At 51.2% G+C, this 22,414-nt stretch overlaps 1 protein-coding gene across 1 annotated transcript in view; it reads left to right on the top strand.

The window, feature by feature from the left end:
• atp11c (ATPase phospholipid transporting 11C (ATP11C blood group)) overlaps positions 1 to 19,856 on the top strand; it is a gene marked incomplete at its 3' end in the record, with an annotated part of 42,473 nt that extends 22,617 nt beyond the window's left edge. Inside the window, exons 8-29 of the mRNA XM_084449281.1 lie at positions 48 to 98; positions 1,881 to 1,945; positions 2,558 to 2,639; positions 2,768 to 2,918; positions 3,111 to 3,308; positions 3,842 to 4,012; positions 4,397 to 4,629; positions 4,801 to 4,872; positions 5,504 to 5,577; positions 5,697 to 5,800; positions 7,168 to 7,349; positions 8,085 to 8,351; positions 11,340 to 11,517; positions 11,646 to 11,748; positions 11,883 to 12,028; positions 13,027 to 13,086; positions 13,961 to 14,088; positions 14,278 to 14,413; positions 14,539 to 14,604; positions 14,703 to 14,806; positions 16,481 to 16,637; positions 19,749 to 19,856. Of these exons, the coding sequence (XP_084305407.1) occupies positions 48 to 98; positions 1,881 to 1,945; positions 2,558 to 2,639; positions 2,768 to 2,918; positions 3,111 to 3,308; positions 3,842 to 4,012; positions 4,397 to 4,629; positions 4,801 to 4,872; positions 5,504 to 5,577; positions 5,697 to 5,800; positions 7,168 to 7,349; positions 8,085 to 8,351; positions 11,340 to 11,517; positions 11,646 to 11,748; positions 11,883 to 12,028; positions 13,027 to 13,086; positions 13,961 to 14,088; positions 14,278 to 14,413; positions 14,539 to 14,604; positions 14,703 to 14,806; positions 16,481 to 16,637; positions 19,749 to 19,856 (2,836 nt within the window). The remainder of the gene's footprint in view (positions 1 to 47; positions 99 to 1,880; positions 1,946 to 2,557; positions 2,640 to 2,767; positions 2,919 to 3,110; positions 3,309 to 3,841; positions 4,013 to 4,396; positions 4,630 to 4,800; positions 4,873 to 5,503; positions 5,578 to 5,696; positions 5,801 to 7,167; positions 7,350 to 8,084; positions 8,352 to 11,339; positions 11,518 to 11,645; positions 11,749 to 11,882; positions 12,029 to 13,026; positions 13,087 to 13,960; positions 14,089 to 14,277; positions 14,414 to 14,538; positions 14,605 to 14,702; positions 14,807 to 16,480; positions 16,638 to 19,748) is intronic.
• Positions 19,857 to 22,414: the final 2,558 nt, after the last annotated feature.

Below are 22,414 nucleotides of genomic sequence, written 5' to 3'. Positions count from 1 at the left end.
TGTGTGTGTGTGTGTGTGTGTGTGTGTGTGTGTGCGCGCGCGTCTAGGTTTGTTGGCCGTATGCATATCTACAGGAACGACCAGGAGCCTGCTGTGAGGTGAGAACAGTCAGGGCACACCCAATGTCCATCTTCCCCAAACTCTCTCTCACACACACACACACACACACACACACACACACACACACACACACACACACACACACACACACACAAGAAATGAACACGTTCGGTGGTTAAGCACTCGGGCGCATTACCATCAAATCACTCTTTCATTGATCCATAACTCCAAACGGGCGCTAAAAGCAGTGGAGTAAAAGAGGAGCTGCTCACAAAGCTCCTCCCAGACAGGCGTTCCGTCTCTGCCCTCTTCCTGATGTCCCCTCTAAGGGCTGTCCCCTGAAGGGCTGTCCCCTGAAGAGCTGTCCCCTGAAAGGGCTGTCCCTTGAAAGAGCTGTCCCCTGAAGGGCTGTCCCCTGAAAGAGCTGTCCCCTGAAAGAGCTGTCCCCTGAAAGAGCTGTCCCCTGAAAGAGCTGTCCCCTGAAAGAGCTGTCCCCTGAAAGAGCTGTCCCCTGAAAGAGCTGTCCCCTGAAAGAGCTGTCCCCTGAAAGAGCTGTCCCCTGAAAGAGCTGTCCCCTGAAAGGGCTGTCCCCTGAAAGTCCACGAGTCCAATCATCAGTCGGCGACCCTTAAGTCCACTGAGATTCTTGAAGTTGAGCAGTCGTTTTTTTACTGTCAAGATGCGCTGGTGGGCTCAGACAATTCACCTGCCTTGTGGTTTTAAAAGGACAGTCACTGGTTTTAGATCTAGGCTGTTACTGGAGCTGTTTGTTGTGCAGTAAAAGGAGACTTAAGTCTGATATAGCGGAGTGAAGGCAGGGAATCCTTCTCCCCTCCGCTGTGCACTTAGCCTACTGTGCGCCAGCAATCACCTGCATTTCCCCAACGGAATATCACCACACAAAACTGCTGTCTTAGATCCATCTTCTTGTATGAACTAAGATATCCGATGGAAAGATATATTTTTCGTATTGAGCCGCGAAAATGCTTCAGTGACGGCCTATTCACGCACGCTTTTAAATGCACAGTTGAGGAGACTATCTTCAAATCACCCAACCCTAATGTAGGCTATGGGAAACACTGCTAAACATGGGGGCATCTGAAGAAGATGGACACTGTGGGCTAGATGATTCAGCAAGAACAACAAGCGTCTTTTGTGCTGCATGCGCGTTTGATTTAGTTTGACAGCTGTCCCGACCCCCACGGTCTCCCTCAGCCTAACGTTAGAAATATGGGGGGGGAAAGGAGGAACGAATCATCGAATCTCTGGTTTGAACCGGCGAATCTGATTCGACTCGCGAAATTCAGAGCCGGGGACAGCCCTAGTCTTGTGAAAGATTAGGCTGAGTCCTTCTGAGGAACGCTGGGGAGAGGAGAGGGGTGGGGGGGGCGGGGGGCTGCAGGCATGGCTGTCGCTAGCTGCCGTTCCAGACCGGCTGCCCGCGTGCCAGCCAGCGAGAGCTGAGAGGGAGATGGTGCGGAAAGCAAATGTGTGGCTCGATGCAGTAAACGCGTGTTTGTGTGTGTGCTCGCACACCTTCTATAGGTGCTTAAGAGCCGTCTCCCGGATCTTCCCTCTTAAGCACCTATTGTATTTTTAGTTTGCTACTATTGCATTTTGGCTTTAGCACTAGATTATGCTCTTTAGTCACTTGTTTAGACAGGAGATGCGCGTGTGAGTTCTGGCAAGTTCACTGACTTCCTACAGTACGTTAAATGTGATTATTGTGTGTTGTTTTGGATGAAAGCATCTGCTAAATGACTAATGTAATGTGACTGCGTGCGTGTGCGTGCGTGTGCGTGCGCCATGATGTCCTCCAGGTCACTGGGTCCAGAGAACCTACTCCTGAAAGGCGCTACGTTGAAGAACACTCTAAAGATCTATGGTGAGTTAAAGGATCCAGTGATGAGTTAACAGTAGTGTGTTGATGGTCCCACTCAACGAGCGCAGCGGCCTACCTGCTGGCCCATAGAGTCCCAGTCAGTCTCTGAACGCTTCGCTCCACTACAGGCTGACGACTTTCATTCAGATTTCCTAGGTTAAAGTGGGCAGAAACAGTTGGAGGGTTGAAAAAAAAAAAAGCATTGCTGAACCAATCCAAAGTCTTTAGGGCGTAACTTTGTTCAGGTTTGAACCAATCCAAAGTCTTTAGGGCGTAGCTTTGTTCAGGTTTGAACCAATCCAAAGTCTTTAGGGCGTGGCTTTGTTCAGGTTTGAACCAATCCAAAGTCTTTAGGGCGTGGCTTTGTTCAGGTTTGAACCAATCCAAAGCAGTAAGCGCAGTCTTGTTACCGCCAGTTCTCACCGGTGTTCTAGCGACTATTTCAACATAGTCTTCTGAACGTCTGGGTTTTCTGAGATCCTGAATCCCATCTGGTATTGCAAGACTACATGGCTCTCTCTCTCTCTTTCTCTCTCTCTCTCTCTCTCTCTCTTTCTCTTTCTGTCTCTCTCACTCTCTTCCCCCCCCCCCCTCCCCTCTCTCTCCCTCCTGCAGGCGTGGCGGTGTACACAGGCATGGAGACCAAAATGGCGTTGAACTACCAGGGCAAGTCCCAGAAGCGCTCTGCAGTGGAGAAGTAAGCGGCGGACAAAGAAATAAAGAACAAAGTTCCCACGGCCAGACGCAGACAACGTTTTTCAAGTTGTCATTAGTGGGGGATGACTGGGGGGCGTCGCTAACGGCTGTGACCTCTGACCCCGCCAGGTCCATCAACGCCTTCCTGCTGGTGTACCTGACCATCCTGGTGAGCAAGGCCCTGGTGTGCACCACGCTCAAGTACTTGTGGCAGAGCACGCCGGGCCAGGACGAGCCCTGGTACAACCAGAAGACCCAGGGGGAGAAGGACACCAATCTGGTACGGGCACACGCGCAGATCACGCATAGCTCCCAGATCCCACCGGGAGATTGCAGGCCGTCAGGCAGTGCTAGTGTGACTTAAGTCTGAGATATGTCTGAAATTTTCTTGGAGCGGGGTTTTTTTTTTTTATTATTAATTTTTTAAAGATGTGTGTGTGTGTTTTATGTTGTTTCCCCTCCTCCGTCCCAGTACCTGAAGATGTTCACGGACTTCCTGTCGTTCATGGTGCTGTTCAACTTCATCATCCCGGTCTCCATGTACGTGACGGTGGAGATGCAGAAGTTTCTCGGCTCCTTCTTCATCGCCTGGGACAAGGACTTCTACGACCCCGAGATCCAGGAGGGGGCGCTGGTCAACACCTCCGACCTCAACGAGGAGCTGGGGCAGGTGGGGTGGGGGACGGGGGGGGTCCGCACTCTGTTTTGGACTTTTAAATTCTTAAAGTAGGCTTCTATCCATGGTTTAGAGGGATTACTGATCTGACCGGGCTTGAGGTCCTGGCATAACACCAGTCCACCGTTGCTGGGTCAGCAGTAAAAAAGTAAAAAAAAAGTCATGCATGTGTTAGCCTGCTCGTTAGTCCACCCTTACGCCTCCCTCAACACAAACGACTGAGCTTGAAACTCTAATTCACTTAACTCTGACTTAATAAGCTTTGCCTCCCTGAATCCCTCTTTTTTTTTTTTTTTTACTGCCCCTCCAATTCAAAGTCGTACATCAGGCACGCTCGGTTCGCCAGATGATTACTTAAATTAAAGGTGACGGTTCGTTAAACTGATTCATGCAACGTAGTTCTGTCGGTTTAATTACACAGTTCCTTATTGTTCGTGCTTGTCAATTACCCAAGTGTTTTTTTTTTTTAAATTTTCATGGCTTTTATGGAGAAAGAGTCTGACGCAGTTTCCCCGCGCGCCCTCTAGGTGGAGTACGTGTTCACGGACAAGACGGGCACGCTGACCCAGAACAACATGGAGTTCATCGAGTGCTGCATCGACGGCTTCCAGTACAAATACCGCGACGCGGACACGGAGCTGGACGGCTTCTGCGTGGTGGACGGGCCCGTGAGCAAGCTGCAGCAGAAGGCTGGCAGGGTGGGCTCTCCTTCTGTCCCCCCTTCTGCCCGGGTGCCTCTCTAATCCTCATCTCGCCCCTCCAGCCAATCATACCAAACACATGGACGTCACATGTGCCAGGTCGCCTCCCCCTCCCTCTCCCCCAACGCGCTCACACGCTCGCTCAGGAGGTGGTTTGAGGACAACAGGTTGAGCTGCATAACTGTCTCAGGCATGTCATGTCATAGAATGCCAGGCATGTCACATAATCTCCCGTCCAGTCAGACGTGTCTGTACACGTTCGCTCTCGCTCCCCCGGCCCCGCCCCCCTCCCTCCCCCCCGGGAACATGTCGACGGCGTCGGCCGTTAACCCTTCCCGTGACGGCGTGTTTTTTTGTGTTTTTTTTTTTTCACCCCCCCAGGAGAAGGAGGAGCTCTTCCTGCGGGCGCTGTGCCTGTGTCACACGGTGCAGGTGAAGGAGCCGACGGCGGGGGGGCGGGGCCAGGGGGGCGGTGCCGCGGACCAGGCGGACGGCGCCGCGGACCAGGCGGACGGGCTGGGGCCGGATGGGGAGGCGGTCTGGCCGGAGGAGGAGCAGAGGGGCTTCATCGCCTCCTCGCCGGACGAGGTGGCGTTGGTCAAGGGCGCCATGAAGTAAGAGACGGGGTCCACCGATCGATCAGTTCGACCGCTTTGCCGTTTAAATTGTAAATGTAACTGTGTTGTTGTTCGGCTGATCAGTCAGAGGAATATTGTGAGGGACTCTTGTAGCGTCTCTCTCCTCTGGATTTGCTCACTCTGCTGGGGCTGTGTCGCCCCCTGCAGGTACGGTTTCACATTCTTGGGTCTGGAGAGCAAGAACATGAAAATCCTCAACAGGAACAACGATGTTGAAGTGTAAGCACACATTCCAGCAGTGTCTTAATGTTTGTCTCTCATATAGGATCTATTTTTGCTGCTGTTGTAGTTTTTATGAAGTTCCTGTTTATTTACATTAAAGCTACATGAGATAACTCGGCACTTTGGCAGCCCTTCAGGTCGTGATAAAGTTTTAAGAACCACAGTTCCCCACTCCATTGACTGTAGTCAATCCTACAATCCCCCACTCACTTGCTGTAATGATGGGAAAAAAATGATAACAAACGCCCGTGGCGCAGACTGGATTGGAAGATTGTAGCTACTTTCTGGAAGGATGGCTTCAATGCAGGCAAATACCGGTCTTCTTTCTTTTATGTGCACGTAGATTTCTTTTCTCTGGGTGAAGTGTTTGTTGTCTTCCTGATATTGTGACGAGCAAAACGTGTCACTTCCGTTTCCACCACAAGATTTCCCGCCAGTGTGCTAGCCAGTACACCGACATTCTAAAATAATAAATTCACAGGGTCTCATGCAGTATCATGTCATGAAAATGATTTTTGGGGTCTTGCTCAGGCCAATTCATAAACTAATAGCAAGTAAAGGTGAATAATGAACCATTAAAAAGTTCTCATTGAGCTTTAATGTCGACCTCCTCCTTTTCTCCTTGAAGGTATGAGCTGCTCCATGTGTTGAACTTTGACCCTGTGAGAAGGCGTATGAGTGTGATCGTCCGATCGAAATCAGGTGGGCATGGGATTACTCTCTGTCCGTTTCCTGTTTGTCCCCTGTTTGCTGCTGGCCCCTGACCTGTGTGTGTGCGTGTGCGCGTGTGTGTGTGTGCATGTGTGTGTGTGTGTGCTCAGGTGACACGTTCCTGTTCTGTAAAGGGGCTGACTCGTCCATCTTCCCCCGGGTCAGGCAGGATGAGGTGGAGAGGATACGTCTACACGTGGAACGCAACGCCACGGTGGGGCACACACACACACACACTACGGCTGCACGATTATGACAAAAATTGAATAACTGCAATTATTTGCCTGATAATGTAATTGCCATTATTAAGTGTGATTAATGTTTCACATTTTATATACATTTTTTGTGGTGCCATCTTCAAATATAAAGAAAGAACAAAAATCTGAGAAATGTAAGCTGTCCATCTACTATCTGTCTATCCGTGACACGTGCTGTCTTTCTGCTATCTGTCTATCAGTGACATGTATGCTGTCTTTCTACTATCTGTCTATCAGTGAAATTGCTCTCAGCATTAACGTCCCATGATTCGTCGGGAATGCCCCCAGCACACTCAATGCAAAATGGAATGAATTGCATTAATTGCGGCCTTAATTGCGGAGGTCATAATTGCGATTACGATTAAAGCACGATTATTGTGCAGCCCTAACACACGCACGCGCGCACGCACACGCATCTTCACCTGCTCCACTAACTCTACCGTCTTTACGTATGGCCACATCATCTCATGTGGTCCCTTTACATCTGGTCAGCCATGCTGCAGTCTAACAACACGTGTGCTCGGATCTGACCAGATGTTTCCATGTCGTAGACCCCAAAACCCCACTTATGATCCATGCGTTGGTGTAATGGAACAGCTATTGAAACACTCAATTTAACTTCTTTCAGGCTAGGATTTGGCCATAACAACACAATCAATCAATCAAAGCTTTATTTGTATAGCGCATTTCATACACAGAGGCAACACAATGCGCTTTACAGAGAACAAGGGGAGTGTCCACTTGTGTCCACAACACAAGGTCCACTTTCAACCTTTTCCAGAGGTCACCAAACCACGTATTGCCGGCGAGTCCCCCGGGAGAGCATACATATTCAGTCAAGTCAAACTTTATTTGTATAACACATTTAAAACAACCATGGTGCTGAACAGAAACACCAAAACAGATATTAAAAAAATAAACAATCAAAATCATAATAATAATACAATACATTAAAATGATGTTGAGGGGTTCTAGTTCAACTCGAATTGAATGCCAATGAGAAGAGGTGAGTCTTAACAACTTAAAAATTCCTAGGGTACATACATATTAAAAGAGTGTTAGAGTTTAAACAGTATTAGGCTTAGCTAGCATAGAAGTACAAAATCATCTGACTCAGACGTGCCTTGGAACAGAGATCCTTTAGAGAACCAAGACTCCACCGCTCTTTCACACTTCCTGATTGAAATATCTTTGGTTTTTTTCTTACACTCACCACCCAAAAGAAAGGTATCACCTCTGTGTCCCCTTTGGCAGTTACGTCCGTGTTGGTAACATGTGTCACTCTGTGTTTGTGTGTGTGTGCGCGTGTGTTACATTCTTCCAGGAGGGCTACAGGACTCTGTGTGTGGCCTACAAGCAGCTGAGCGTAGATGAGTACGCCCAGGCAGACGCCGGCCTGAGGGACGCCCGGCTGGCCCTGCAGGACCGCGAGGAGAAGCTCATGGCCGTCTACAACCAGGTGGAAACTGGCATGAGTCTCATAGGCGCCACCGCTGTGGAGGACAGGTGTGTCTGTGTGTGTGCGCGTGTGTGTGTCTGTAGGTGGGTGGGTGCACTGACAGAAAATAGGTTAAAAACACTCTGGTGTGTGATGTCATACTGGTAAAACAAGCCCTCTCCCGCCAGAGAGGGGCTAAGAAGGGACACCCACCTCCTGTCAGTCATGACTCATACCTCCTGCAGGCCCCAGAACAGGTCGAGCTGTTCCGAGTGACGTCACATTGCAGATTATTTTCCTCCCTCTCTCTCTCTCTCTCTCTTCCTACTACAGTATATCATTGTCCCAAAACTATTTCTCCCTCACCCTCTCTCTCCCTCTCTCTTCTACAGTGTGTCATTGTCCCATAACTATCTCTCCCTCACCCTCTCTCTCGCTCTCTCTTTCTACAGTATATCATTGTGCCATAACTATCTCACTCTCTCCCTCACCCCACCCCTCTCTCCGTCACTCACTCTCTCTCAATTTTCTATTCAATTCCGTATGCTTTATTGGCATGAATGTCAGGTGAACAATATTGCCAAAGCATCAAGGATAATACAATTCAGTAACGACACGAGAAAATAATTAAGTAAGCTAACAATTAAATGGGTCATAGAGAGACAATTAAACAATACAATAATACAAAATCAAATGTATGAAATTTCATGTTAAATAAATACATAAATGAATAAGCAAAGATCCACATGAAGTAGAGGAGTAAATGAAAAGGTGAAAAGGTCTCTCTCCCCCCCCTTTGCCAGGCTGCAGGAGGAGGCAGCGGAGACCATGGAGGCGCTTCAGGGGGCCGGGATGAAGGTATGGGTCCTGACGGGGGACAAGATGGAGACGGCGAAGTCCACGTGCTACGCCTGCCGTCTGTTCCAGCGGGGCACGGAGCTGTTGGAGCTGACGGTGCGCACCCTGGAGGACAGTGGGAGGAAGCGCGAGGAGCGCCTGCACGAGCTGCTGCTGGAGTACCACAAGAAGGCGGTGCAGGACGCCCCTCCAGTCAAGGCCGGGGTCACCAGGTCGGTACTGGACCAGGGTTGGGGGTCAGGCTGTGTAATGAAATCTATGCAGAAATACATTGTGATAGTTTTTTCCATTATTCTGTACCCATTTTACGCGGTATAGTATCGATACATAAAAATAAAACAAATAGCTGCAAGCAGCAATAACGGAGAACAAGCACAACGAACGCATTGAAGGTAACAAGTCCAAACACGCCATATCCACATTTCAGGTATGTCATCATTGAAAATATGATTAAAGCGCGATTGGGGTGGCTTTGCACAAACACGCTTATATCGCCATCAAAATTGAATTAAAATGTTGTGTCCCAATTCCAAAGTCGTAGAACATGCCATAACCTACAGTACTCATACAAGCAATATGAACCCCATTTGACCACGGGGGCACTACAGGAATTGTTTGCATTTTAGCCAATTTTAAGCGCATTAGCTTGTTATAAGCGCTGGGTTGAAAAAAATAATTTTACGATTCAAAGCTGATCTTCCTTTGAATTAATGATAATCAATCCCTGTATAACAACTCAGACACGTGTTCTGAGGATATAGAAATTGCAACATTTCTAAAATACATAAAATTGACTGAACAGAATCAGCGGCCAAGGAATGACATGAGCCAATAGAGGAATGGGAAATTAAAGGACCATACTGGTCTAAATATGATTTGATCTCCTTGAACTAGTCACCCCAACGTATGTCACATTACCAAAAACACGCGCACTATTTTGAAAACCCACCCGGCTTGTCGTTTAGTGCTGTCATGGATGCTAATCTGGTCGAACGTGTGGCGATCGTCTATGCATTGTGGTTGAGGCAACGTGAACGTGCAAACAAACAGCGATTGTCCTCCATCTTGGTATCGAAAAATGTGAAAATCCCGCCTTGCGATGACGTCTTTCTCCGTCAAGACATCTGATTGGTCGGCAGCTCCAGCAACGCATCTGAAAGTTGAACATTTCTCAACTTTCGACGCTAGCAACGCAGGCAACGCAACGCACCGGGACAACAACGGAACCAGAATGCCATTCGGCTGCAGCCATTGAAAGTGAATGGCATCCGTCAATGTTGACGCATCAAACGCAAGCGTGTGAGCGGCCCGTTAGGTATTCTAACAGCAATTTTTGGCAAGACGGGTCAGTAGGATTATCACCCAAATAATCCATCCTGATCAGACAGGTTTTATCACTGGAAGATACTATGGGGGTAACATTAGAAGATTATTAACATAATGTCCTATAAGGAAAAAGAAGCAATAATCATATTATTGTATGTCCAAAAGGCCTTTGATCATGTATCATGGCAACACCTGTTTCAAACATTAAAACGGTTTAAATTTGGACCTAATTTCATTAATTTGGTACGAACACTTTACTCAAATCCACAGGCTGCTGTCAAGGTTAATGGGTTCAGAGAGATTTGCATTGGAACGTGGATGCAGGCAATGATGTTCTCTCTCCCCCCTCCTGTTTGCCATGCTAGCACAGCTCATTAAAGATGCTAAAGGAAATTGAAATGACTGGGGAGTGGCATAAACTATCACTTTATGCAGATGATGTGATGCTATATCTGACAGAACCAGGAACAACAATACCACACCTGAAGGAACTCATTTCCCTATCTCTACTAGGCCAGATTGAAAGTATACATATGAATGTCTTGCCCAGGCTGCTTTATTTATTTCAGATGTTACCTATGGAAGTCCCGAAATTTACTTTTGATAAGTTGGATAAATTGATATTTTATTTTATATTGGATATCACACTCACATATTCTGGCTCTGCCCCAAGCAATGTGTCTTTTGGAAGGAGGTATTTGACGCTCTTCAAGAAGTGTTCCAGCTGGATATACTACTTGATCCTGTGGTGGCGCTACTAGGAGAACTACCTGAGGGTCTAGGAGGGAGGTCTAAGATGTATATTTTAGGAATCTTACTTAATGCTGCACTGAAGTGTATCAGTATTAAAAGGATGAAACCAGACCTGCTGACAAAAGGTGTGGGATATCTACCAGATGGAGCAGATAACATATATCTTGCAGCTCCAAAAAGGTATATTTGTTAAGAGATGGGGACCTACATTACTGCTTCTATTAATTTTAATTCTATTAATATTAATTGTCCTGTCTTATTTTCCTAAAGCAGTTGTTTCTTCTCTGGGTTATGATTCACTATAGGCTAGGAGTGGACTATTATTTTTATTTTATTTTATATTGTTTATTGAATATCTGTAATCTATTGTTAATAATTTATTGATACAACTGGACGTACTGGACGTACAACTAATTTAATCATTCTGATCATCTGAATCCACAGTCAGATCATTAGCTGACGTTAGCCAGCATTGAAAAGACAACAAGCTAACTGTTAGCTAAGTTGTATGTATGTTGTATGTATGTTTCGGGAAAATCGGCCTGGCGGTGAGGCCTACATGTTAACAGGAAACTAGCTTTCTAGCGCCTCCATTTTGTTTGATCGGGCCAATAATGCCTACAAAGTTTTGTGGTGTTTCGTTAAACCTTTCAGAAGTCATACACCTTAATGTGAAAAGCCATGCCCTCCGCAATATTTATTGGCTTTTTTACTTTATTTTTTTTACTTTTAAAACTTTTGTTTTCAATATTGGTCCCTATATTGGCCAAACTTTCCAGGAGGAGATAGATTTTACGCTTTTTTCAAAAAGGAGGAAAATCTACATAACCAGAAGTACATTTGTTCTTCATGTGGTTAAGCATATGTGTGCCAAGTTTCATCAACCTAGATCAAACAAGGCATGAGATATGCCTGTCCAAAATCGGTTGCTATAGGGCCTCCCCTTTGGCCAATCGATTGAAGATTTGCTCCATGGCCTCTTCATATGATCCTCTACCATTGTGCAAAGTTTCATAAAAAGCAGCCAGTCGGTTATAGGTGCTGCCATAGACTTCCACTGCAGAATAATAATGATAATACCAATTACTAAAGTAGTAGTCCTTCTCTACTCTGTTGTCCAGGAGCTGGTCGTCGGCCGCCGATGACTATGGCTTCATCATCGACGGGGCCACTCTGTCTCTGGTGCTCAACTCGTCCTCGGACTCCAACTCCAGTCGTTACAAGAGCCTGTTCCTCCAGATCTGCCAGAACTGCACGGCAGTGCTCTGCTGCCGCATGGCGCCCCTGCAGAAAGCCCAGGTACCGGACAATACGCGTGCAGAGTAGGCTCCACTCCAACCATGGGGCTCAGAGCTCGTGTTCCACAGTGCAGGAGTCATGCAGAGCTGAACTGGGTCTCCATCTCTCCATCCCTCCCTCCTCTGTAGATAGTGAAGCTGGTGAAGAACTCCAAAGGCAGTCCGATCACCCTCTCCATAGGGGACGGGGCCAATGACGTCAGCATGATCCTGGAAGCACACGTCGGCATCGGTTAGAAGCACCACGCACACACACAGGACACTAGCAGACTGCCGAAGCCATCGAGGCAGTGATAATCGACAATTCATACAGTATAATGTCATAATATGAATTAATTTGTGCGTCCCCGGCCTACCCGCCAACAGGTATAAAGGGTAAGGAGGGTCGCCAGGCGGTGAGGAACAGCGACTACGCCATCCCCAAACTCAAGCACCTGAAGAAGCTGCTACTGGTCCACGGACACCTCTACTATGTCCGCATCGCCCACCTGGTGCAGTACTTCTTCTACAAGGTAGGGGGCACTCCGGGAGGCTGCATGGAGATCCCGGATTCGGGAAGTCGCATCTTTGAAAGCCCCTCTGTGTAGCGACCGAAGTGTCGTTATTAATAGAGTGGCTAAGTGGAAGCAGGAAGAGACATCCCATGGGAGCTTAATTCAGAAAAAATATTTATGGTAGTCAACGGCGATAAACAAATAATTTCTTGATCCCGTTTAAATTGTGCCACGACCATCACATATGATGTTTGTCAATTTAAAACATAATTTTGCAAGTCAACAAAGTCGCAGTTTGTCATAATACTGTAAAGCAGCTATTCCAGAACGAGTTTAAAATTATTAAAAGAGGTGAAAATCACTATTAGTCTGGCCATGTTGAGAGCTGCAGGAATGTGAAAGGAGAGTTAGTCAGTTCTGTAAGAGCTGGCCTAAGAGATCGCCTTTACAAGGTTTTAGTGAGTATTAAACAAGTGTAATGTCGGCTAGCTAATATTATCTAACTTGCGAGTTAACCGAGATTAGTAAAATTAATGTTTTAAATTGACAAACATATGTGATGGTCATGGCACAATTCAATCGAGATCAAGAAATATTTTTTTTCACGCCGTTCACTAGCCTACCATTGAGATTTTTTCTGATTTAAGCTCCCATGGCGGTTTTCTCCTCCTGCTTCCGCTTAGGCACTCTATAGACGTCACGCTGGGCTAAGGTCTTGTCAGATCTTGGAGCCTGTGTTGGAGCTTCACAGAGAGCAGTAGATGAGGATCGTGTGTAATGGCAGTTGGCCCCCGTTGATGTCCACCAAGCAACTTGCTCGTGTACATTTGATCTCAGACACCAAAGCGCCAAGCATGTGAAGACCAACCATTACGTTTTTATGACATTAACCTCCAGCTATTGCTCACTCACTCACTCTCTTTCTCCCTCTCTCTCTCTCTCTCTCTCTCTCTCTCTCTCTCTCTTTCTCTCTCTCTCTCTCTCTCTCTCTTTCTCTCTCTCTATTTTCTGTGTAGAATCTCTGCTTCATCTTACCTCAGTTCTTGTACCAGTTCTTCTGTGGATATTCGCAGCAGGTGAGTACAGCCCGCAGACCCCCCCACTGTGGTTCAAAAGACGCTCTTGAACACGAAGGGTCCAGAGTATGTTCCACACTGACCACCCTCCTCCACAAGCCCACGCCATGCATGTATATGACCCAGAACTACCACACACAGCAATGTTAATGAAGACCAACACTTGACGTTTAGTAACCTTATCTTTTTGTATCAAGCGCATCTTATTGTGATGTATTATGCATTGGACTGGCACGTGGCTAGCTCTCTTAACGTTCCCACTACACACTGATACACACGCTAGCCTAGAGGTAGCTTGACACTGATACACACGCTAGCCTAGAGGTAGCTTGACACTGATACACACGCTAGCCTAGAGGTAGCTTGACACTGATACACACGCTAGCCTAGAGGTAGCTCCACAGTCCAGAAACCCAGCGCTCAGGTAGGCCTGACAGGGTGTATATATATCAGATGATGTGTCTGTGCGTGTGATCACGCAGCAACACGCCGGAGGCAAAATCAGCCCTCTGACACGCTGCCATATCGCTGCCCCATTAGTGTGTCCGTGCACATCCGCGTGTGTTTGTAAGGAGGACGTCATCCTCCGTTATTAACCCCTGGGTGTACCATCCCTCCCTCCTCCTCCTCCTCTCTTCTCCTTCCCCCGCTCCCTCCCTCCTCCTCCTCCTCTCCTCCTCCCGCCTTCCCTCCTCCTCTCCTCCCCCCTCCCTCCCTCTCTTCTCCTCTTCTCCCCCTCCCACCCTCTCTCCCTCCTCCTCTCCTCTCTTCTCCCCCCTCCCTCCCTCTCTCCCTCCTCCTCCTCTCTTCTCCTCGCCCCTCCCTCCCCTCCTTTCTCCCTCCTCCTCTCTTCTTCTCCTCCTCCTCCTCCCAGCCCCTGTACGACGCCGCCTATCTGACGATGTACAACATCTGCTTCACCTCCATGCCCATCCTGGCCTACAGCCTTCTGGAGCAGCACATCTGCATGGAGGCCCTGCTGGACAACCCCACCCTCTACAGGTAGGACCCGGCGACTGCAGCTCTGCCAACGTCCACGGCCAGAGACCTGCCCTCGGAGAGTTCCGGAGAGTTTTGCGGTCTCCGCTGTGCACCTTGTATTTTGAGCCCCTCCCCGGCTGCTTCTGGACATGTCTCGCTCTCTCTCTGTCCTCTCCCCGTCCTCTCCCTGTCCTCCCCATTCTCCTCCAGGGCGATAGCGAAGAACGCCATGCTGCGCTGGTGCCCCTTCCTCTACTGGACCGTGCTAGGGGCCTGCCAGGGCCTGCTTTTCTTCTTCGGGGCCCGCTTTCTGTTCAGTAACCCCGCCCTGCAGGACAACGGCCAGGTGAGTCCGCCACACCTCCACCTTCACGCTCCCCACCCCCCCCCACCCGTTCCCGCCCCCCGTGCCGAGTCAGCCGAAACCAGCTCTATGAATAGCTCAGCCTCATCTGTCTCTTTCACCCTCAGGTGTTCGGGAATTGGTCGTACGGAACGATCGTGTTCACCGTCCTCGTCTTCACCGTCACGCTCAAGGTGAACCGGTTGAATTGAGATCCCGCAAGAGCCTCTCTGTGTGCCGGGAAGGAAATTCGGCGCTCGTCAACGTCTCTCTTGTCATTCTCTGGTTGCAGCTGGCCCTGGACACACGCCACTGGACCTGGATCAACCACTTTGTGATCTGGGGCTCGCTGGCCTTCTACGTGTTCTTCAGCTTCTTCTGGGGGGGCATCATCTGGTGAGGACCAGCTCTGTCTCCTTCACCCTCAGCTCCGTCTCCTTCACCCTCCGCTCCGTCTCCTTCACCCTCCGCTCCGTCTCCTTCACCCTCAGCTCCGTCTCCTTCACCCTCAGCTCTGTCTCCTTCACCCTCAGCTCCGTCTCCTTCACCCTCCGCTCCGTCTCCTTCACCCTCCGCTCTGTCTCCTTCACCCTCAGCTCCGTCTCCTTCACCCTCCGCTCTGTCTCCTTCACCCTCAGCTCTGTCTCCTTCACCCTCCGCTCTGTCTCCTTCACCCTCCGCTCTGTCTCCTTCACCCTCAGCTCTGTCTCCTTCCCCCTCCGCTCTGTCTCCTTCCCCCTCCGCTCCGTCTCCTTCCCCCTTCGCTCCGTCTCCTTCACCCTCCGCTCTGTCTCCTTCACCCTCCGCTCTGTCTCCTTCACCCTCCGCTCCGTCTCCTTCACCCTCAGCTCTGTCTCCTTCACCCTCAGCTCCGTCTCCTTCACCCTCCGCTCCGTCTCCTTCACCCTCAGCTCCGTCTCCTTCACCCTCCGCTCCGTCTCCTTCACCCTCCGCTCTGTCTCCTTCCCCCTCAACTCTGTCTCCTTCCCCCTCAACTCTGTCTCCTTCACCCTCAGCTCCGTCTCCTTCCCCCTCAGCTCTGTCTCCTTCCCCCTCCGCTCTGTCTCCTTCACCCTCAACTCTGTCTCCTTCCCCCTCAGCTCCGTCTCCTTCACCCTCCGCTCCGTCTCCTTCACCCTCAGCTCTGTCTCCTTCACCCTCCGCTCCGTCTCCTTCACCCTCGGCTCTGTCTCCTTCACCCTCCGCTCCGTCTCCTTCACCCTCAGCTCTGTCTCCTTCACCCTCAGCTCCCTCTCCTTCACCCTCCGCTCTGTCTCCTTCACCCGCAGCTCTGTCTCCTTCACCCTCAGCTCCGTCTCCTTCACCCTCAGCTCCGTCTCCTTCACCCTCCGCTCCGTCTCCTTCACCCTCCGCTCCGTCTCCTTCACCCTCCGCTCCGTCTCCTTCACCCTCAGCTCCCTCTCCTTCACCCTCCGCTCCGTCTCCTTCACCCTCAGCTCCGTCTCCTTCACCCTCAGCTCCGTCTCCTTCACCCTCAGCTCCGTCTCCTTCACCCTCAGCTCTGTCTCCTTCACCCTCAGCTCCGTCTCCTTCACCCTCCGCTCCGTCTCCTTCACCCTCCGCTCCGTCTCCTTCACCCTCAGCTCCGTCTCCTTCACCCTCCGCTCTGTCTCCTTCACCCTCAGCTCCGTCTCCTTCACCCTCAGCTCCGTCTCCTTCACCCTCAGCTCCGTCTCCTTCACCCTCAGCTCTGTCTCCTTCACCCTCAGCTCCGTCTCCTTCGCCCTCAGCTCCCTCTCCTTCCCCCTCAGCTCTGTCTCCTTCCCCCTCCGCTCCGTCTCCTTCACCCTCCGCTCTGTCTCCTTCACCCTCCGCTCTGTCTCCTTCACCCTCAGCTCTGTCTCCTTCACCCTCAGCTCTTCAGTGCCTGGGTTGCTCATTTTAGTTAGGGGAGGATTTAGCTGAGGAGGGAGAATAACTTCATACGTACGACCAAGGTTAGTGGTCATTGGCCCGTGTAAACCCCTCTCTCCTCCCCTCCTCTCCACCTCTTTCCTCCTCTCTCCTCCTCTCCTCTCTCCTCCTCTCCTCTCTCCTCTCCTCCTCCAGGCCCTTCCTGAGGCAGCAGCGTCTGTACTTTGTGTTTGCCACCATGCTGAGCTCCGTGTCGGCCTGGCTGCTCATCATCCTGCTCATCCTCCTCAGTCTCCTGCCTGACATCCTGTTCAACGTCCTCCGCAAGCCCCGAGGCCCCCACGCTCCCCAGGTACACACACACACACACACACACACACACACACACACACCACGCTCCCCAGGTACACACACACACACACACACACCACGCTCCCCAGGTACACACACACACACACACACACACACACACACACCACGCTCCCCAGGTACACACACACACACACACACACACCACGCTCCCCAGGAACACACACACACACCACGCTCCCCAGGTACACACACACACACACACCACGCTCCCCAGGTACACACACACACACACACCACGCTCCCCAGGTACACACACACACACACACACCACGCTCCACAGGTACACACACACACACACACACGCACCACGCTCCACAGGTACACACACACACACACACACTCCACAGGTACACACACACACACACACACACACCACGCTCCACAGGTACACACACACACACACACACACCACGCTCCACAGGTACACACACACACACACACACTCCACAGGTACACACACACACACACACACACACACCACGCTCCACAGGTACACACACACACACACCACGCTTCACAGGTACTTGTACACACACACACACACACACACACACCACGCTCTACAGGTACACACAACACGCTCCACAGGTACACACAACACGCTCCACAGGTACACACACACACACACACACACCACGCTCCACAGGTACACACACACACACACACACACACACACACACAACACGCTCCACAGGTACACATACACACACACACATATGCTCCACATGTACACACACACACTCTCACACACACCATGCTCCACAGGTACACACACACACACACACACACTCACACACACACCACGGTCCACAAGTATGCACACACACACACACACCACGTTCCACAGGTACACATACACACACTCACACACACACATATACACCATGCTCCACAGGTACACACACACATACACACACACACACACACCACGCTCCACAGGTACACACACACACACACACACAGATACTGACAGGTATACACATAAAATCTCACTCGCACACAGACACACACCTGCACACACAGGCATCATACAAACATCGTGTTTGAAAAACAAGTTCATATCTCCCGTAAAGTTGATTATTTTGCCGCTGACATTCTGTTGCAGGATAGCCGTTTGTGGGTCACCTCAGTAATTGTCACCTCAGTAAGGGGGTGGCCTCGTTCCTAGGACAGCAAGGAGGGTGTGTCCGTTCATGTCGACACCTTGCTTGTTTTCCGCTTCATGGCGGCCACGTTGTCCGTGGAAGTGGACCGTTCTAATCAGACCCCCGGGTGTCCTTCAGTGGCCACTGCTGACATGGCGGCTGCACATCAGACCAGAGGAACCCTCCAATTATCTCCCCTCCAGCGGCTCTCAGACACTCCCTGTCATTCAACGAGCTCCCCGGGACCCTAACGAGCTCCCCGGGACCCTAACGAGCTCCCCGGGACCCTAACGAGCTCGGGCACCCCGCATCAGGAACGGTCATCTAGGCTAGTCAGTCATGTCTTTACTAGAGAACGGTCATCTAGGCTAGTCAGTCATGTCTTTACTAGAGAACGGTCATCTAGGCTAGTCAGTCATGTCTTTACTAGAGAGCGGTCAGCGCTAGCGCTGGCAGGGTTAAGAGGGCCCATCGTTGAGGGAATGCTGTACGAGGAGGGAAAGGGTTTGGATCTACAACCTGCCTCTCTGTCAAGAGAGCTGTCAATCAAGAACAACCTCAATAAAAGACCCGCCCCTTTTAACTCCTGCTTCCGCTAATCTGCAGCCTTTTCGATCCCCCTTCCCTCTGACTCGTTTTCGCTCTCACACTCCTCTCTCTCTCTCTCTCTCTGTGTGTCACCCTCTTATGTTCTCTCTCCATCCCTCTCTGTTCTCTTTCTCTCTCTCTCTCTCTCTCTCTCTCTCTCTCTCTCTGTGTGTCACCCTCTTATGTTCTCTCTTCATCCCTCTCTGTTCTCTTCCTCTCTCTCTCTCTCTCTCTCTCTCTCTCTCTGTGTGTCACCCTCTTATGTTCTCTCTCCATCCCTCTCTGTTCTCTTCCTCTCTCTCTCTCTCTCTCTCTCTCTCTCTGTGTCACCCTCTTATGTTCTCTCTCCATCCCTCTCTGTTCTCTTCCTCTCTCTCTCTCTCTCTCTCTCTCTCTGTGTGTCACCCTCTTATGTTCTCTCTCCATCCCTCTCTGTTCTCTTCGTCTCTCTCTCCCGCCACTCGACCTCTCAGATGAAGCAGCGCCTTCCTTCCTCGGGGACCTCCACAATCTTCATGCTGTCGCAGACAACCAGCACTCACAGCTTCTCCTGGAGTGACTGAGGTCTCTGCCTGTTCCTACCTTCTACCCCCCCCCCCTCCCTCTTTCTACTGGGTTGCCATGTTTGTCTCTTATCCCCCTCTGCTTAGTTTCCCTCCTCATCCCTCCCTCCTGTAATTCTGTCCCCCTCAGTATCACTCAGAGAGCTCCCGTGATCAGGGTTCTAGTGAGTTACAAGGGTTCTAGCGCTCCCTGTCTAGGCTGAGTGGTATGTTATGTTTGTGTTTGGTTCTAGCGCTCCACGTCTAGGCTGTTATGTTTGTGTCAGGTTAACGTACAAGGACAAGACACTGTCAATAATGTGTTTGTGATCTGGCTGGGTCGGTCCAGTCAGTCAGTCAATTAGTCAGTCAATTAGTCAGTCAATTAGTCAGTCAATTAGTCAGTCAATTAGTCAGTCAATTAGTCAGTCAATTAGTCAGTCAGTCAGTCTCCAGTCAGTCAGTCTCCAGTCAGTCAGTCAGTCAGCCAGCCAGTCAGACCCCAGCGTATCCCACAGCTGTGCTCCTCCTGTGCCTTCTGTCTCTGCACGACCACCCAGGTGAATGCAGCACGCTAAAACACACGTGTGTGTGTGTGTGACCCGCATGTGTGCTCAGACTGCCGCCATCAACCCCACCCACCCCGGACCAGCCCGACGCAGTGGGCCACTGCCGAGATGTGTGTGTGTGTGTGCGCTTGCGTGTGCGTGCGTGTGTCTAAATGCTAATGAGATCACTGTTAGTGTGTGTGTGTGTGTGTGTGTGTGTGTCAGCACAGAGGTGTCATTAGTGTCTCTTGCCTCCTCACCCTTCCAGAAGGATCCGGTAGAGTTGAGCGAGGTGAGGGGCTCCCCGTGTCCCCGGTCCTCCGCCCGGCCCCTGCTCATGAGAACCTTTTCAGACGAGTCCAATACTGTCCTATGACCAGGTACCAGTACCAGACCCACCTCCACCCTGGCCCAGGGCCCGGCTAAGCCAATCAAATAACCCAGAGACAAAACAATCCCCCTCCAGCAGCCTACATCTTCAGGACCACTCCCCCCTACCCACCCCACACACACATACACACACCTAACTGTAACAAGAATTTAGCGACCACCCCCCGCCCCCCACATGCAGTGTGTGGTGCTCTGTCTCTCTCTAGAACCAGCCTATCGGCATCCACCGCAGACCCAGACTTCCCGTAGCAGGCTCTCCACCTGCCTCGTACCGAGCTCTCACTGGTTGGCTGAAAATACTTTCTCATCATCATGGCTTCCTCGTAGTTTCGACCGACGGCCGAGGTCCGTTTGACCTGATTTGTCGGGCCTGCATAACGCCGTGCTAGGATTTAGCTTTCCCAATCAAGGCACCGATCTTAGAGATCTAGACGAAGAGTGGACTCCAGGGATTACGGTCATGTGTTCATGGCGTCCCTGTAGAGGGTGAGGGGTGGAGCCAGTGCGTCCCTGTAGAGGGTGAGGGGTGGAGCCAGTGCGTCCCTGTAGAGGGTGAGGGGTGGAGCCAGTGCGTCCCTGTAGAGGGTGAGGGGTGGAGCCAGTGCGTCCCTGTAGAGGGTGAGGGGTGGAGCCAGTGCGTCCCTGTAGAGGGTGAGGGGTGGAGCCAGTGCGTCCCTGTAGAGGGTGAGGGGTGGAGCCAGTGTAGAGGGTGAGGGGTGGAGCCAGTGTAGAGGGTGAGGGGTGGAGCCAGTGCGTCCCTGTAGAGGGTGAGGGGTGGAGCCAGTGCGTCCCTGAGGGGTGGAGCCAGTGTGAAAGGTGAATGTTCTCAGCCTCCCACGAGACGCCCGACCCAACATGCCCTCGCTGTCACCGTTACTTCAACACAATGTTACCTTCTGTTATCTTCCTTTGACAGTACAAGTGAAACCCCACTATAAGTCTGGGATAACTATGTATGACATCAGAGGAAGAAAGATTGTGTGTGTGTGTGTGTGTGTGTGTGTGTGTGTGTGTGTGTGTGTGTGTGTGTGTGTGTGTGTGTGTGTGTGTGTGTGTGTGTGTGCGCGCGTGTGCGTGCGCGCGTGCGTGTTGGGTGTGTGACTGTTGGTGTGTTTGTGGGGCTTCTACCGGTTTTCTGTGTTTTTTGTGTTTTTTTTACTACGTTAAATATTCATTGGCTGCGGTCGTGTCTTTGTGACCCCACTGCATGTTCTGAGCCCCGTGTCACAGCTGGCGCCGTGTGTGCGTGTGTGTGTGCGTGTGTGTGTGCGTGTGTGTGTGCGTGCGTGTGTGCGTGCGTGTGTGTGCGTGTGTGTGAGTGTGTGTGTGAGTGTGTGTGCGCGTGTGTGTGTGTGTGTTTCATTTGCCGGTAACGCTCTGTGCGCGCGGGGCTCAGCTCACTGCATGCCCCGCCCCCCCTCCCCCTAACGCCATGTGGAATGCTGCCGCCTCATCCCTCGGCCGCTGTGGGCGGAGCTGTGGGAGGAGCTGTGGGCGGAGCTATGGGGCTCCGGGTGTGATGGGATCTCAGTGCAGCACGCTTGCCACGCTTCCCTCCATTGTTTAACCTGCTTCTCTATTCTCCCTAGCGGTCAGACGACTCCCTCCTACAGACGTCCAGGTAAAAAGCCCACACAGTGACCAGGTCTGCCTCACCTGTCCGCCCTCTCCCCCTCTCCTCCCGGCCTCGGTACACGGGTCTAATCGGTTCCTACTCTGGGGGGGGGGAGGTTTGTGGTCAATCACGCTTGTTGATTCTGTGGGACATTTCCTGCTGTTGTAGTGGCTGCTACTGACTGTCTTGTCGTCTCCTATTGGACGGAGGGGTAGTGGGGCGGTGCGGAGGGGTGGAGGGACTGACTGACTGACTGTCTGTGTCTGTGTGTGTGTGTGTGTGTGTGTGTGTGTGTGCGTGCGTGTGTGCGTGTGTGCGTGTGTGCGTGTGTGCGTGTGTGCGTGTGTGTGTGTCGTCTCCAGATCGCCACTGTCACGCCACTCTCCTACAAGCACCTGAAGGAGCGGGAGTGAAGGGTCAGGGAGGAAGACCCGAACCCGGTGCCCCGCCTCCTCCCAGGAACCCAGAAAACGCTGCCCGCTATCTTGCCTGATCGGAAACAAAAAGAAAACGGAGGGAAAAAAAAGAAAGAAGATAAAAGCACCCCAGAGAGACTGGGAAGGGGGGGGGGGGCTTGAGTCCGGCGGCGTGTTGAGCTGCTGGTGCCGTATCCATGCCTGCCCCCTCCTTCTCCGCCCCCCCCCCCCCCCCTCCTCTCCGCATGCCTGCAGTGCTAAACCCCCCCCCCCCCAGCACCTGACCCCCTTTTTCTACCAGGCTCCTCAACAGGCTCCTCAGAGGACGGGCATGACTTCCAGCAGCTGAGTTCCGTTCACACCCTTCCTCCCTCCTCTCCTTCCTGGTTTTATACTCAGCTTTAGGACCGAAGCGAATGCATCCATGGCTGCCTTGTGAGTAGTCCACCGGGCTGAGCTGTGTTCTGACGCCGCTCGCACCTGCACCGTTCCCAAGAATGATTCATCTGCATG

Source organism: Borostomias antarcticus, assembly GCF_949987555.1.
Source record: "Borostomias antarcticus genome assembly, chromosome: 14".
Taxonomy (NCBI): domain Eukaryota; kingdom Metazoa; phylum Chordata; class Actinopteri; order Stomiiformes; family Stomiidae; genus Borostomias; species Borostomias antarcticus.
The sequence above is the reverse complement of the archived record's forward strand: the minus strand, read 5'-3'. Positions and strand labels throughout refer to the sequence as shown.